The sequence below is a fragment of the Haemaphysalis longicornis genome, unplaced genomic scaffold (assembly GCF_048455015.1).
Source record: "Haemaphysalis longicornis isolate Haplotype H1 unplaced genomic scaffold, Haemaphysalis longicornis Haplotype H1 scaffold_5, whole genome shotgun sequence".
NCBI classification, from domain to species: Eukaryota; Metazoa; Arthropoda; class Arachnida; order Ixodida; family Ixodidae; genus Haemaphysalis; species Haemaphysalis longicornis.
The window spans coordinates 41789391-41806581 of NW_027526385.1; the positions used below are offsets into that span (position 1 = coordinate 41789391).

The following is a 17191-nucleotide window of genomic DNA, read 5'->3' on the forward strand; positions in this document are numbered from 1 at the left end:
GTAAGCTTGCGGGACTTCAAAGTTTGTACAACCGGGCAACGGCAAAGTTGCTAACCTGGACACTGGCGCCCCCTGCTGGTCCACGTCTTCCTCCCGAAGCGGCTCCATGTGGCTCAGGTCCCACATGCTCTCGCTCGAACCCAGCGGACGCAGCCCCAGGACGGAGTTTGGCTGTGGTCAGGGCAGGGTTACATGAGCACACAAGGAGGGATTGCGCCGCGTTGTGCTTCCCGAATTTTAAGTGCAGAGCACTTTAGACGCTCGCATTGTCGTCCTAGCTCGCTCGCTCGCTCGACCCAAGTATATAGAGCACCAAGGCGGCGTCCCGGGGGGCAACGCTGTCGTTCGCGGCGTACCCCAGATGCTTCGAAAGCCAAGCGGTTTATATAGTCATAAACGTTCGAAACTCGTGAAACGCTGGCGCTTGACATACATCTCCCCGTTGTTTAGCGCAAAGGAAACTATAGGTACATCTGAGGAAAAATATACGTAATCAACCGGCAGCGCCCGCGTTACTTTAGTTAAGGACGCCCGTTGGGTTGGTTTTTACGTTAGTAAACGCAACATGTGGCTGTGCCACGCCGGCACGTGCCGGGAGAAAAGCACAAAGAGATCTAGAACTCCCGCTGGCGAAGTTTCAGGCAGGGGGCGCGCGAGCACTGCGAAGGCGGGAAATTGGAATTGCATTTGGTGGTAACAGTGAGCGGAGAACGGCGCTACAGCCCGTTATGGTGAATCACTGCTCTGCGCTTTCTCATTGAGTGGAATGGCTTTAATGTATCCGTGAGGGATCTTGGCGCTCCCTAATCGCAACAGAATAGAGCAAACCAGGAGACAGAGTAAGAAAACCACGTACGCAAGAGCTGATAGTTTTCGCTATAATTTCGTTAAGGATTTTGCTGAAGCGTGAGGGTTCAGCAATTGTGTGCGTCGTTTTTTAGATGTGTCCGGTTTTTCTTGCGCTTCTTTGTTTTGGCATGTACGAAGTCGCCCTGACGAAGAAAATCTCCAGCATAACAACAGGAATATCCTTCATCAACCCGGATATGAACGGGAGACCTTACGCCTAAAAGAGGGAGCAATGTAAGGAATTGGGCTGGTTGGTTTCATAATTGCTTTGGGCTTTACGTTACAGGTTACACAAGGTTACGTATAAAACGCCACGTTACGTAGAGGACACCACAAGTACATGACACAAAGACGCCAGAACGCTCGTGATGACATGTTTGTTACGTGTGTCTTTCTTAACTTCGTCTATCCTGTTACTTAAAGCGCAGAGAAAAAAATACAGTTCTACCCGATCGGAAATCTGGGAAAAACGCGGAAATGTGGTTCCCTTGTGTCGGCTCGAACGTCAACGGGTGCTCACCCGAGAACTGCAGCGCTGACGCAGCGCGAATTCTACGGTTCGCGCGATGGAATCTGCAGCTAAAAGTCAGCAGCGGGACGCTCCCTCCCCCAGCGGAGGGAGAGGAACCCGCCCCTGCGAGACCACAGCACCCTGTATCGGTGGGTCTGGGAACCTGCTCCTACCACTCCGTGACGCACGTCCTTCAGCCAGTGATGTTTCGTGCGGGGAATTTTCCCTTTCTCGGGGAATTTTCGGTTGTAATTTTGGCCAAAAGGGAAAAAGGGAATCTCTAACAGATTCTGGGAATTTTAGGAGTCGTGGAGTAGAAAAGAAAAATAATGTCAGTAAACTGGACCACGTGTCATTTATTACTTTTTTTTAATTTCCCTTAACCAATCCCCGGGCTTTTGTTCAGATTTCTGCAGTCGTGTTAAAGAAGGCCACAAACATCCAAGTCCGCTTCCAATCCAGTTCATAAAACACGAGGCAGCGTAGAAAAAAGAATACCCTGTGAGAACGAGCAAGCAAAGCGTGAAGTGGCTACGGCTGAAGGGCTGAGGGCTGTACGCATGTATTCCTGCGCAATATACACAAAAGTATTTAGGGTGTGACTTAGTCCGCATGCTAGCAGTCAACAAGCGATGGCGCCAGCAGTCCCGGTGCTGAGCAAAAATTATCTCGATTTCCCAACCATGTGTTGCTCTTTTTCATACGGGTTCTTTGAACTTCGATCATTATCATGCAAAGTAAGCGTGCTGTATGGTATAAAAACTCCCACCTCCCCTCGCGGGAACCCCTGTGTAGATGCGACGCATAGGCGGAGCGGCGAAGGGACCGCGTTTTATAGCGCGCATAACGTTGAGGGGTCTGCGTAAGCCGGTCCCAGTCGATGACGACGTTGGCGTACTTGTAAAGCGGCGTGGACTCTAGGTGTTTGAGCCAAGCGTGGATGTTGCTTCGCCGGAGAACGGCACACCGGTTATATGCGCAGCGCGCCCGAAGGAGAGGAAACCGCGGAAGAGAGAGTACTGCACATGCGCCGGCCCCAGCGCGTCTGCCGCGGCTATGACGCAACGTGCCGCGGCTATGATGCAACACAATCCAACACAATCCACTTTAATGCAATCCAAATCCAATCCAATCCAAGCCAAGCCAATCGAATCCAATCCAATGCCCCTCGCGAGAGAGTGTTCGCTATCGGAGAGGAGAGGGGTTGAGCGGCGGAAAGCGCAGCTGGCGTGGCGAGGAGAATGGGGGAGGGGCAGACAACGCCGACGACGCCGGAGGGACAAGGCGAGTGAATCAGATGCTCTGCATCTAAAACGTGAAAAGCATAGTGAAATGCTGCTGAGCGGCTTATGTAGTGGAATTGAGTTCACGATGAAACTCTTATTCTTTGAACGGCGTATGCTTCCGTTAGGCTACGTGAAGTAGACGTAGGTGGCGCTGGCTAAGGACAAAATTTTTCTTCTTTTTTATACGTATTTTGTAATTTTTTTACCCGGCTTGGACATTTCGGTGTCCACCCGACACAAAGGGTTTCTGGCCACAACGATCATCATCATCATCATCATCATCATCATCATCAACCGAACAGGAAACCACGCGAAGATCTATCAGTCGCAGAGAGAGAAGGCAGCAGAAGAACGGAAAGTTGGGCTAGTTGGTATGTGTTCATCTTGGTGGAATACAAAAGCGCTCAAAAAACAAGGACGAAGGAAGAAGTAGACAGCACGGCGCCGTGCTGTCTACTTCTTCCTTCGTCCTTGTTTTTTGAGCGCTTTTGTATTCCACCAAGAAAAGGCAGGAAATTTTGCAGGGAATTCTTCAGACACCTGCGGGGAAAATATGCTAAAAATAGAGAATTTCTGAAACGAGAAATGGGATTTTTTTCCCCCAGTACGGAACATCACTGCTTTCAGCAGGCGGACAAAAAAGCTCGACCTACAGAAGCTCCGCTGTTAAAAATTATGCAGAGGAAAAGCGTCTTAGCTGCAAGTGTGAATAGTAACTAAGCGCAACCAGAGTATTCGCACTTATTCTCGGAGGGAACGGGAAAGAGGATATATGGTTGCCGCAGTTAGAGTACGACACTGACGGGGGCTTACTCGGTAAGGGTTGACGTTGAGGTGCTTCATGACGGAGTCGCGGCCCGTGCTGAGGTCCTGTATCTCCTGCTGGTAGATTCGGTACAGCTCGTTCAACTCGCGGGCTGCCTGGGCTGGGGACGGTAACGACAAGAGTACCGCACTGAGCTCGTGGTACCCATAGATAAACGACGGAGCAAGACCAAACGGAACATGAATCATGGTTAGAACAGAATTTGCAGGTTTAGATAATGCTCTTACCGTTTCTCGCTTTCCGCCGTCGCATCCCGGACGACAGTTCTGCGAAAATCAAAGTTTCGGAATATTAGGAAACAATAATATGGAGAGTAGAAATATTTGTCAGATTGTCAGGTGATGGTGTGGCGTACGGTACGTGAAATGTCGGGATCGCGTGCGTTTCAAACCTTCGCCCCCCTATTTACCATGCTTGTGCACAGCGAGGGGGTAAGGTCAGGGGCTTAGGGGCATGCAGTTGGTGGGTCACTGGTATCAATCTCTTGCGACCAATCAGTGAGAGATATGTCTGTTGACTATGTGACCTTGTATTAGTGTGACCGTTACTGCACTTGCGTGCATTAGTGAAATGACGGGGAGTGTGTGAGTGAGGGAATTGTTAGTACACAGGCGGTCCCAGCCGGTCTACCTGAGAAGCACGGACAATCATTAAAAGTCATAGAGGTTTGTGTCCTTCAAAAGGTCCAAGAAAAGGTGTAATATGTCCCGCCTTGCGATCTAGCTGGTCCTTTTGGAAATGGTATGTCGTTAAAAAAGGAATGCAGGGCGGCTCTTCGAAGTATTTGTTAACCACATTATCGTTGTCTTCTAACACTGTACTGTCTCAAACCGGGATACAATGCGTTTGCTTTGCAAAATGAAAATTGTTCTCAAGCTTCATCGTACCGCTCCTGTATGAGCCAAGGTTTTGGTTTAGGGTAAAATAAATGAATAAATGTCAGTGTGTGTATATGAATAGTACATCCTTCGCCTGTCGCTTCTCGGACTTTTGGCTAAGATCAAAGTGTAGTGTTATATTCTATAATCTTTACAATCACCACAAAAAAGAACTAACCCTGCAACCCTGCATCCCTGCATCGGTTTCTATTTAGTTTTGAATAAGCTACTATGCGAGAAAATGATTTGATGACCAGGGCATAGGGTATATGGCAAACACGCAGGTAGGACTGTCGTAACAAAAAAAAATATTGGAGGTGCAGTTATTTGCAAAGTGCACGATACGAACATCAGCTGTATTTTCTTCCCCAATTCGAACGTACCGTCGATGAGCACTTTCTGCTTCCCAATGATCTCGTCGCAAAGCAGTCGCTGCCGGTCGTAGCGAACGATCATCAGGTCTCGCTGCCTCAGTTCGTGCTCCCGGATGAGCTGGTCAGTCTGCATTTCAATCTCTGAGAGAGCGCCGTCAGTCATGGAAAAGCAACCAAATACAGAACTCTAGAACAGAAAGCAAAGTAAATCTATGACATCTAAGCACTCCCTGGGATGTACTGATTGTAAAATCATTAGCCCCGGAATGCCGAACATATGCTCCTAAATTGATATCACATCGTCATCTTTTAGTCTTTTTGTGAGGGACGAAGCGTTGAGGGCTCATCAAACGAGAAAAGAGACCGTCGTCATCGTCCGTCAACAGACATTGTATCAAAATGGCCGCGGCTGTTAAAACAAAATAAATAAATAAATAAATAAATAAATAAATAAATAAATAAATAAATAAATAAATAAATAAATAAATAAATAAATAAATAAAACGCATTCGGGTAGGCGTAGGACTTGAGATAGCAGGATCCATGTGCGCTGACCACTGCGTTCACCTGGCCCCATTCCAGAATGAAACAAGAATAAGCATGATGCATGCCCCGCAGCAGGTGAACGTGATGGCGCGTGAGCAGGACAGGTGCTCGCGGAGGGGAGCTCGGACAGCGAGGAAGCTGCTGTGCGAATTCCGGCTACTTTGCCTGTCGGAGTTGTTCGCGGCAGAAGACGAGAAACTGAAGTGAAGAAAGAGACGCAAACACGACGTAGCTCTACCAGATTTAGGGGAAATCCCCAAGGCGGAGTAAGTTTCTGCGAAGGAAAATTTGACATCCACCTGAATGCATCCGTACAAGTACAGCTTTCCTTTTTAGCCGCACGGCTGCAATGAGGTGGATGTCAAATTTTCCTTCGCACGGTGTGGCTGCAAAGAATCCCTTTGTCACTGTAGCATGGTTCAGTGACCCAGAAATTTCTTTTGCTTCGTCTATTTACGGCGTCGCTTTTTTTGGCCAATTTTCGCCACAACCAACTCAATTCGTATTTTGTATTCGCAGAGCCTATCGCATTGGCCATATCTTTCAAGGTACCCGTAAGTACGTTCCCGCACAGCTACTTTTGCTGCCTCATTTTTTTATTTGTTCAGCGAAAGACTGGAGTGGCTTCCCTCACCCCATTGCAGCAATCACCTTTGCACCAACATTTATGCAGAGCGTCACAAGCCATTTTTCATGCTGACTCATGGCTTTTTTGTATGTTTTTACAACCTAATGTCCATTCGGGGACATTTAAGGTAATAAAATGAAATGAAATGAAATGAAACATTCCAAGGCTTGGTTTTACCGGTATTGGGCTTTAAACCATCCCTCTGCTAATTGTGCGTTAAGCAATGTTGACGTTTGGGAATTGCACCCCTAGTTGTAGTAGTCTGGTAACCTAACATATCAACCAGGTTAAGACTTTCTGCCGATGATTGCGTTTTATACTCCGACATCCGTAATCCAGACGCCGATACTGCTATTCAACATGACCTACAACTAATTGCACGCTGGTGTGATAAATCACTCATGCTGTTATACCTAACCAAATGTAAAGGAATATAGTTCGCCCGCAAAATCAGCACAGCATTACTCCCACAGCATTGATTTAGTTCCGATCAGCCATACATCATCATATAAATACCTCGGAGTGCGCATGTAATCGTCACTATCATGGGCAACCTATATACAAAATATCTGTTCGGAAGCCTTACGCGCAATAGGGTAGTTGCGCCGCAACCTGAAATTAGTATCATCAGATGTTAAAATGTTAGCTTATCAGACTTTTGTGTGACCGAAACTTGAGTATGCTTGAGTGATTTTAGATTACTCTTTTGAGGCCTATTTTTTGCCCTCATGGTCTTTGCAGTGTTTACTAGTACCGTGCGTTCTTTCTTTTCTGCTCGCGTTTTGTTGAGTTGTAGATCATACCTTGTACGGCTGCCCCCTTACGTAACGCCTTTGGGCCTTTAGGGTGGGAAAAATGAAACGAAGTGAAATGAAAGTTTTTCCTGCATATACTTCGTCTTCGGGATGGCTTTATTGAATGCACATTGACGGCGCCAGTGATTTTTCGCGGCACGAAGAAACGAGAATAAAATTTTTCGTCTGCATTTCCAGAACACCAGGCTAGAAGCCAAGTACGCTTTGAAAATTGCGCTTGGATAAAGGATACTTTCCACCTCAAGCTTGTGAACTTGCGTGAGCAGCCTCAAGAGCTCACGCTGCTCTTCAGAACTTGCGACATTGGGCAGATTCTGGAAAACAACAACAACACAATCAATCAATCAATCAATCAATCAATCAATCAATCAATCAATCAATCAATCAATCAATCAATCAATCAATCAATCAATCAATCAATCAATCAATCAATCAATCAATCAATCAACGGCTACAACAGCAGCCTATTATTGTATACTGCAGGGCGGAGGCCTGCAGTAGACATTAATTACAACTGCTTCTATCCTGCGCTGTCCTCAGCCGTTCTTTGCCGCTAAATTTTCTTATTTTAAACCTCCATCCCGTCATCATCTTTCTCCTAGTTCCGGACCCGCTTCTGGATAGCCACTCCGTTGGCCGTGGGGTCCTCGGTTGGCAGCTCTCCACATTACATGTCTAGGCCAACTCAGTTCTTTACAGTGGAGCTGTTGTAGGTCTAGCCTTTTTATCCGTCAGCTGTAGGTCCTGCGTCACGCAGGGGTAGGAGCAGGTTCCTAGACGCATCGACAGAGGGAGCAATGGTCCCGCAAGAGCGGGTTCCTCTCCCTCAGGGTACGGGAGTGTGAGGGGAGGGAGCCTTCCGCCAGCTAATGTTCGGTGCCGATTCATTTGCGCGGCGGCGGCGCTGCCGTTCTTAGGCGAGCGCCTGTTGACGTTCGAGCCGACACAAGAGAACTACAGCTACGTTGTTTCAGAAGATTTCACAGTAGGTGGAACTGGGTTTAATATTTTTCTCTTAATAGGAGCTAGTAAATCCTCCTCCCGAGTGTGCTCCCTAGTCAAAGACACTCGTTTTCAATTTATAGGGTGTATCCACTGTTGAGGCACGCATGCAGGCAACCATGTGAGTGCGCCTTCACTGGTTACGTCAGGCTCCGCGGGATGGCGGCACTTGTCCGTGCTAAGCGCATGATATGGGTTGGGTATTCCAAGCTCTACCCCACGGAACGCAAAGTAACGCCTCGACGCCAAGGTGAGTGCGAATAATAACATCTCTGTTGACACCACCGCTGAGAATCGAGTTAAAACGGAACAGACGACGCACGCCGGTGTGTTTTTTTTCTGCGGCGGGCAGGCGCAGTTGCGCAAGCCGCGTCATGTCCGTGGCGCTTCGTCCATGTCCGTGGCCGTTTCCAGTGTTGCCAAGTGAAGAAATTGACACCTAAACTTTTCAGTGAATAATATCAATAAGTGCCAATCAAAGAATCGGTGCACTTACCTCGGTGAGCTTGTACGTGTGCTCCCTGGCATCCTCGAACTCTTTCTCGACGTCCTCACGCATGGCGAGGAACTTCTGTTGCTCTCCCTGGATGTACTCCACGTCCTCCCACGCCTGCCGGATGTACCCCGGCTCCTCCTCCTGGGAGGCTGCGTCGTAAACGGGACCACGTCTTTATATAGCCGTACATTGGCTCTGCTTCACTGCCTATACAGGTACACCCTCTGCATATACAGTGATTATACAGATTCACTGCATATAAGATATTCACGTAGCTACAGGACGCCATCTGCTGTGTTGTATTGCTTGGAACGCGAATTCAACGTTGGACAGCTTAGAGCACGGAAGCGAACGCATTTCAACGTAGCAAGCGGACGAACAACAATGTCATGAAGTTGAAAGTACAATCTCTAGCATGAAGTCTGAAATTTGCCACCGCAGCGACGCGATCGCCTCAACCACTTGTTGAGGTCCTGCCTCGCCTTACGTCCTACGAGACTGCGGCATCTTGCGGCGACGGGCCTTCGCGTAGACGGTGCATTCTTGTAAAACACGGGCCCCATCACCGTTGCCTGCTAGATTTCATATGCGAAACGAACATTTGCATGTTCAGTTAATCACATTTCGTCATCATCCACTGATACCCCCTTGTCTATGCCCAGTGACTAAATAAACGTTCTTAAAAAATTCAGAAATGGCGGCAAAATTGCAGTAAAGCCACAGTGTCGGAAAGTCAGAGAAAATCACAGACCATGCGCTTGTCCTGGTACCCTCCTCTCTCTCTGTGTGTCCTAGTTTCGTCGCGTAGTAATTGCTTTTTTTTTCAAGGACCTTCAGTGAACTAGCCAGAAAACAAAGTCTTTTATGTCCAACTCCCTTCAGAAGATGTTGACGTTGGCTTCATGGTCTTTATTGTTCTGTCACACTGAAGCCTTTCGCCTTTTAGCACTGTGCAGACCTGAATAATTTTATTGCATCTTTTCCTTGCCACTGCAATGAACGGCTGGGCAAAATATTTTGATAAAATACGGGCCTCATAAAACAAATGAACAGTCTCCAGTAACCTGTATCTGAGTTGAAAACATCGAAGTTATGCCGTTTGCGGACATAAGAATCAGAAAAGAGGTAGAGCAAGGATGTTGGGGACGGCTAACAAAAAGGCAACAAATGGATTGGAGAAATCGAGTATTTATTTTGAACTTCACCTGCGTGAGTAGTACAGTAAAAGCTCGTTAATTCGAACTTGAAGGGGAGCATAAAATTGTTCGAATTAAGCGGAGTTCGAATTAGAGGGCGCGCGCTAGAATGAATGGACATCGCACCACACAGCGCGGGCAGAACACAAAGAAGCCACTTCTGTACTCGTTACCGCAAATTAGGCGCTACTACACGTTTGTGGCAGGCGATTTTGTAAATAATGTTTCATAAATATTAATGGCATGCGCCGGAGCACTGGCGCCGGTTGCGCGGCGCCCTCTGTAGAAGCGGAATAAGCTGAATTGCAGGAGCGTAGAGCGCGCGCAACCCTGTTATTTTTCTGTTTCGTTGTTTTGTACCTCTCGTAAATTGGGTTTGGATTTGGATTGGATTTGGTTTGGATTTGGATTGGATTTGGTTTGGATTGGTTTGGATTTGCAACACATTGTAATCACTCTGGGCCGAATTCTTCTGCGAGGAGAGATGGAAACCAGGGAATCCCAGCTCGAATTAACCGTTCTGGATACCTACGCGTTCGAATTATCGAGAGTTTTCCCCCATTGAAATATACAGGGATGTGCCGGCACCAGGACATGAGTTCGAATTAGCCGGAAGTTCGAATTAAGCCAGTTCGAATTAACGAGCTTTTACTGTATTATATCACCATCTGGAAATATGTCAGTTCGTTTCTTTAGGCAGACAGGTTTTTACTGGTGCTTCGACGACCTGATGGCTTCTATTTCGCTATGCAAGTAAGGAATAATACATCGATGACGTCACAGCCCGAATTGATGTCGTTATTCCTGCACCGAACACAACATAAGGCTTCCAGTAGCGTCTAGTGGGCCGTTTAATGACCAGAGGAATGAAATTTAGAGGTGATTTTTTTAACAAGAAAGTGTTTTATTCCAGGATTCACGAAGATTTCATTTACGTCATATCCATCACGGAAATGACGCCAGTACAACGAAGCAAGTGGCCTGTAAAGGGTGCACCCCTGCATACAGGGTCTTTCTGCGGGGAAGCAACCTTTAGTACTAAAGAGTACGTTATACTTAGGGTTGTTCGTTTTTGGGTTTTATATTTTAACACGACAGCGTTTTATGACGGAACACACCAAGATTTCACTGACGTCATATCCGTCACGGAAATGACGCCAGTACACTTTTGCCGAAGCGACTCGCCAGCAGGACGTCGCTTGCCAAGCCCACCCGCAATACAGACACCGACCCGCAAATCATGCTCAGCTGCAGATTTCGCTGCACATTTCGCTTTCGTATTTTCCCGATTCCTATGACAGAGGAATCAACAACAGTTTTTTTTACACTTGCCTTCGCTTTCCGTGGCCTCAGCCTTGACTTTCTGTGTTTCCCACCTGGAAAAAAAGAACGGACAGAAGGAAAAATGAACGAAGTTAAAAGAAATCAATCCTCCTGTGTGACATTTGGTTTTCTATTGCTTAATGAACGGCCGAGATGGCTTCCAGAGCCATCACGAGTGGACTCGATGGCAAGCCTTGACCGATCTATAAACGACTGGGCACGTACGCTAGTAACGTCGCTTAGCATCGCCGGCGCAGTTCATTTCGTGGTAGTGCACGCGGCGAGCAAAGAAAAGCACGAGGCAGTGCACTTACTGGTTGATGACGATACTGAGCTTCTCAAGGTCGGTGCTAAGTGCCAGGAGGAAGTTGTCGATCTCCATCATCTTGCGCCTTTTCGGTCAGAAAAAAAAGGGCACAATGTTAGACGCACTCGGTTAAAAGCTGCCTACGTCACGCGTTCATTCCACATTCCGTGTTCTGCCTAAATAGGGCCGACTTTTTTAGCGTGCGCACGTATCATAATAAAATGTGGCGTGTCCATTTGATATCTGCAACAGGCGACGGTACACACAACCTTCTAACAAAATAATAGAATACCTAGTACAGTCGATTCGCGATAATTCAAATTCGAAGAACCCCAAGGATTTTGTTTGAATTATCGGAAGTTCTCATAAATATGATTCGGGATGACATACCAACTTTTGTTGCAATGAAAAGTTCACATATATTCTCTAATACGATATTCACACACAATACTGAAGCGCTTTTCACGTTTTGAAAAAAAAAAAAAGAAAACCTGGCCTCTCTGCTAATGAGAAACCTGGGAAGGGGTGAACCATCAGTGTATGATGGGTAAGCGTGTAAGCAGTATAAGCATGAATTGTACGATGTGGTTTCGATGATGCATTTTCGACGAATGATGCGGTTTCGAAGCTATAATGAAGTGTACAATGCGGTTTCGATGCTGAGTGCTAGGCGACTTAGGCCTTGGCGCCTTGGCGTTTTTGCCCTCGAAGATTAAACCGTTGGGGGGTAGAGGTATGCAGCCTTGCTGTAAAAGTCTCGTGTCTTTGGAGCATGAAGCGTTGTAGCGCGAGGCGTTGGAAAACGAGTGTCTCGGTGTGTTCTTCTAGTACGCGTTTCTGCCCACGGAGATGAAACGTTCTAACGCGAGACACTGGAAAACGAGTGTCCCGGTGTGTTCTTCTAGTACGCGTTTTTGCCCACGGAGCTTAAACGTTCTAGCACGAAGCATTGGAAAACGAGTGTCCCGGTGTGTTCTTCTAGTACGCGTTTTTGCCCACGGAGATGAAACGTTCTAGCGCGAGACGTTGGAAAACGAGTGTCCCGGTGTTTTAGCTTCGTGACTACGTGAGACCCCGACAGCCCGAACCTTGAAGGTGCTTCGCCCACAAAAATATCACGAATGGATGGCTGCTTTGTCTTTGCATTAGAGTTCAAAGCAGAGCTTTTGATGCCAGCATGGGCAGACAGCTTTTTGCTAGAGCCTTCTGCACTGGCCAAGAACTTGCGGACCGAAGCAATATTCTGAAAGGATGCAAACCTGCAACTAGAAGCGGCAAATTGAGCAGATATTTTCCGGCAAGGATAAGCAAAAAGTGTAAATTAGCCGAATTTACGCAATGAAGCAGTTTGAATTAAGCGGCTTTAAAATACACTCAAAGCATAGCAGGCCCACCAAAATGTTGAAATTCGTTTGAATTAATCGAAAGTTTGAATTGCCTGAGCTTGGATTGTCGCGAGTCTACTGTACTTCGAAAAAGCACCACCCGAAGTTTCCCTCCTTTCTTCAGATCATTGCTCTACGAACGATCCTTCACACACCTTTCGAAATTTTGTTACCATGGGGGCAGCAACGCTTGTGTTTTAGAAGCCCTTTTACTTTCTATAAATGTGTTACAAATATTCGACCGTTGCTGTTCTTTTAAGTGCGAATGCACTTCTTAAGTGACCCTGAACCTGCGTCCACCGGCGATGTCCGCATAGCATACCCACGTGGGGTATTGGCCAGGAATCTCCTCGTCTTCCTTGGCAACGGGGGGAGATGGGCGCGCGCTGCCTGGCTGCTGACATGGCACATACCCACGTGGGGGATTGGTCAGGAATCGGGAGTGAGAAGGGCTAATGCACCCGCTTAAAGGAGTACTGACACGAAATTTCAAAGCTGAGATCCGCTCTATCAATCAAGTACAACGACAACACAAATAGGTGTCTGTGAATAAATGCATCTTTCTTTCTTTGTAGTTGTGTGTGTGTGTGATCTCTCTTTCGCGAACATTACCGAACCACGCAAATTCAACTCGTGCATTCGCACTTTCACATTCTTCCCCTCGGGGAAATGCGGGGAATTTTCTTTTTTCACAACAGGCGTTCCAAAACGCAATCAGTGTTTATTTATAGTACAGTAAACCTTCTTGATAACGAAGTCATCGCTACAGAAAACTTACCTCGTTATAAGCCTCTTTTACTTACAAATGGGGGGATTTGCTCTCAATGAGTTGCCTTGGCGACCGTGAGAAACGTTCAGTAAAGCAAGAATTTAAATATAGCTTATTCGGCATAACTGGGGTGTAGTGTAAATGGGGAAGATAGTTTGAAGTTTGAGTATACATGAACTATCGCTGCTACTGAAAGCCATTGAAGGCTTCTGGCAGAAAGAACAGGTAAGCTTAACTGGGCTTCAAAAAAAAAGTATATTCGGGCAAGCGAAGCTCAGATTCTTGTTCACTTGTACACAACCAACATAACATAACTTTCTTTTCACCGGGAGGGGGGGATGTCAAGGACAATCCCCGCGCCTCCATGGTACACCAACAAAAGACGACAAGGAAGAAGCTCGGTGCGGTGCGCAGCCAGCCAGGGCTCAGTTATGGCTGCATGTACATAGTGTAAATAGATCGCTCCTCATCTACCGTGTTTCGGCTCATCTATGTCCTGCCGCCACCTAACAATATGCATCTCGTATGACAACAAAAAAGGAACTTTTCGTGCTTGAGTTTGAGTCCGTAAGACATGGGGACAACTTGCGTGCATTTCGAGTGCTGACGCGCCCCCAACTCTTATGAGTAACACGTTGTCTTTTCTTAAGACCCCAAGGTAAATACGATGAGGAAAAAAACTAAACATCGCTACGCAGAACATGAGCGGACCGGAAACCTAGGCCCATAACGGGATGTGCACAGAGGTCAAAATGACAATAAGGAACGCATAAGCACACATTGTTTACAGACTGCATGCAGCCTTGAGCCTGGTAGAAAAGCCATGTGTGTCTTATAGTACTTCTCCCTCTCCTCACCAATTTCTTTCCTGAATTTCACCTCGCCTTGTTCACTCCCATCTGAAGTTGCAAGCCGCTCCATTAACAGGGCGCTAACCTCTTCAGCTGTTCATCAAATCTCTCTCTCTCTCTCTCTCTCTCTCTCTCTCTCTCTCTCTCTCTCTCTCTCTCTCTCTCTCTCTCTCTCTCTCTCTCTCTCTCTCTCTCTCTCTCTCTCTCTCTCTCTCTCTCTCTCTCTCTCTGTATATCTGTCTATGTATCTCTATCTCTCTATATCTCTGGCCTCAAGGGTGCCAGAAATCTCTACGAAAATATGCGAGGAAGCAGATCTCACCTGACTTCCATTTGCCGATTAAAGGCGTCGATGAGCGCCGCCCTGAGCTCCCGTACCTCCCGATCGCCCTTGTCGTTCTGCACGTTGCGCTCCCTGACGTCGGCCTTCGTCGGCTCCTCGGTCCTGTTGTCGTCCTGCTCCTCCCCACCAGCCTCGTACGGCTGCTCCCTCCCTTCTTCTCCGCCGTCGCTTGCAGATACTGCACGGTAGAGTCAACGACAAGTTCCCCGAACGTGAGGTAGGCACCCTTTTGTACAACTCCAGACAGACCTTACATTTTGCCGTAGCGGCTGAACGCCTTGCTAACTGTGCGCTATTCACAAATTCAGCGCGCTGCAAAGTGTAGACATCATCGTCTGAAGAGGAAATCTGTGGAGAGTCAATGGAATCGCGGCACGCCGAGTGAGTCCCTACTGGGATCACAGGCCGTCTCCTTGTACCTCTCTGAACATGAACTGTTCTGAAGCTTGTTTTACGGCGATATCTGTCTGGTATAATCAATCAATCAATCAATCAATCAATCAATCAATCAATCAATCAATCAATCAATCAATCAATCAATCAATCAATCAATCAATCAGTCAGTCGATCAATTAACCTACCAATCGATCAGTCAATCGATTGATTAGTCAGTCAGTCAGTCAGTCAGTCAGTCAGTCAGTCAGTCAGTCAGTCAGTCAGTCAGTCAGTCAGTCAGTCAGTCAGGAAATTCATTTCAGTGCAGACAAACAAGGAAGAAGTCCGCGTACTGGTAAACTAAGAAACGGACGAAAAATAATTACATTGACGTGATGCATAGCGCATAGATTACTCTAAATAACAATTGAGTGACACAGTGAGGATAACGCTCATAACGGTGACATGACACAAAATTCACGGACTAACAAGAGACAAAGAATGCTCTGTGTAGAGAAAACGCATAAAGAGCTAAAAGCGTATTAAGTGCACAAGCTTACACCAACAAGAAACTGAGAAGAATGACGGAGCGAGCATAATAACAGCAATATAAAGGCCTGAGGGGCAGACATAGAAACAGTGATCCGTATGTTTGCCAAACACGCAGCTGGGACAGTAGAGCTGTCACCTCACGTTGCATCGCTTCCGCTGTGAACTTTTTCACCTTGCGGATGACTTCACCCCGCTTGACCTCATATTAGCCGCGTCCAGTATGATCCGCGCAGCTGTGACGGAAACAAGCGGTTTAAAGGAAAAAAGACCGTTCTTGCCGTAACGGAAACGTTAGGGTTATACTTATGTGGGATAGATTGGATTGGATTGGATTGAATAAACTTTGTTTAAGCCGGCAGAACGACGTTTTTACGCCCGCGCCTCGGCGTTGTCCTGGTGGTTAGGGGCTGCCGCGAGGGGCAACCGGTAGGGGCTACCGCGAGGAGCGCCACTACTACTACTCTGCCGAGACGTAAGCTCGCCGTTGCCGACTCGCGAGCCTCATGCCTTTCGAGCGCCCGCAGGACCTGCTGGACGGCCCAGTGTTGATGCTCGTACGTGTAGCGCCTTGCGGCTTCTGCAAGCCGTCACGGGATGGCTATTGACGTCGCTTTCATAGGGTACGTGACACAGTCCCACAAGATGTGCTTCTGGTCTGCAGTCTCCCTGCAGCAGAGCTGGCACTTGTTGGCCGGGTACGAAGATTTCGGCGTCGGACAACTATCCCCTCTGCTTGTCTCTGTGTCCATTAGGAACCTTCGAGCGCAGCTGGCCAATATCCCAGGCATTATTTATGGTATTTCCACAGAGTACCTCACAAAATGTACAAAATGTACCCGCACAGGCTCTGCTGGCACAAAGCAAGACACTTTGCAAGAAGCAATTAAAAATACAGAACACACGTTCACTCACGGGGTCTGCACAGCTCCCCGGAAAAAATACCTGTTATTACCCTTCAGAAGAAACGAACCAGAGGTCGACCACCGGCGCATACTCCCGATATAGAAAAGCAAGTAGAAAACACTCCAGTTCCAAAGGTGAAAACTGTCTGCCCAGTAGGTCTTACGCTACAGTGAAACGGAGTGGAGATGGCAACGTTCCATGGCCTGGAAACAACTGTTCCTCAAGTTCTAATCTCGTCTGTTGCATCACTAACCGCCGATACGGTATCAAAGAACGCCCGACACAACCAAAATTGTGCAAGCTTCAATAGTAAGGTGACTAAAAACGAAAAAAAAACCCCACTAATATCTTAAACAAAAAGTCTCACAAGCTTTCTCTTTAGTTTAGCTCCCCCCCGCCCCCCCCTCCCCCCCCCCCCGCCCCGCCTGCTTCTACAGACAAATTATTGCAACTACCTAGGCCTGTTCAACAGTTGGAAGAAGTAGCCATTGCCCTTGCAGCCACCACGGGAAAAGAACATTACATAGTCAGACCCTAACACTGGGTGTTCTAACTTCTAAGTTGAACGAAATTTAACAACAGCCTTAAGCATCGTATACCTACCGAACCTCATCTACCGGGCGTTCTCATCCTTTGGACACCGGCTCATTCATTAAAATAGGCCGAATCTGAGCTAGTTGGATCATAATTGATAAAATACTGGTCAGCCTAAATTTAACTCAGGACACAAAGGCGAAAAACGAAGCACAAGCGCTGACACTACCGGCTGAATTTTATCACGCCTCGCCTTGTACATTTATACACTCCTCTAGCCACGTGGTCCAGGTACAGCAGTGCGCAGAAATAGTTTCTCTTTATCGGTTAGCGCAACCGACGCAGTGCTGACCCAATTGTCGACGTCCTCTTCAACCTCCATCGCTTCGATGATTTCGCACGCAAGCCTATCACTCTTTTTATGCATGGTCATGACGCCATG

General features: G+C 47.3%; 1 protein-coding gene across 1 annotated transcript in view; it reads right to left on the reverse strand.

Moving 5' to 3' along the window:
- Positions 1 to 17191, reverse strand: part of Kif19a (Kinesin family member 19A) — a 173802-nt gene that overhangs the window by 21910 nt on the left and 134701 nt on the right. Inside the window, exons 11-19 of the mRNA XM_077670206.1 lie at positions 14365 to 14563; positions 11045 to 11122; positions 10740 to 10783; positions 8212 to 8360; positions 6946 to 7027; positions 4734 to 4865; positions 3700 to 3738; positions 3460 to 3572; positions 56 to 171 (exon numbers count right to left, since the gene is read on the reverse strand). Coding sequence (XP_077526332.1) covers positions 56 to 171; positions 3460 to 3572; positions 3700 to 3738; positions 4734 to 4865; positions 6946 to 7027; positions 8212 to 8360; positions 10740 to 10783; positions 11045 to 11122; positions 14365 to 14563 — 952 coding nt within the window. The remainder of the gene's footprint in view (positions 1 to 55; positions 172 to 3459; positions 3573 to 3699; positions 3739 to 4733; positions 4866 to 6945; positions 7028 to 8211; positions 8361 to 10739; positions 10784 to 11044; positions 11123 to 14364; positions 14564 to 17191) is intronic.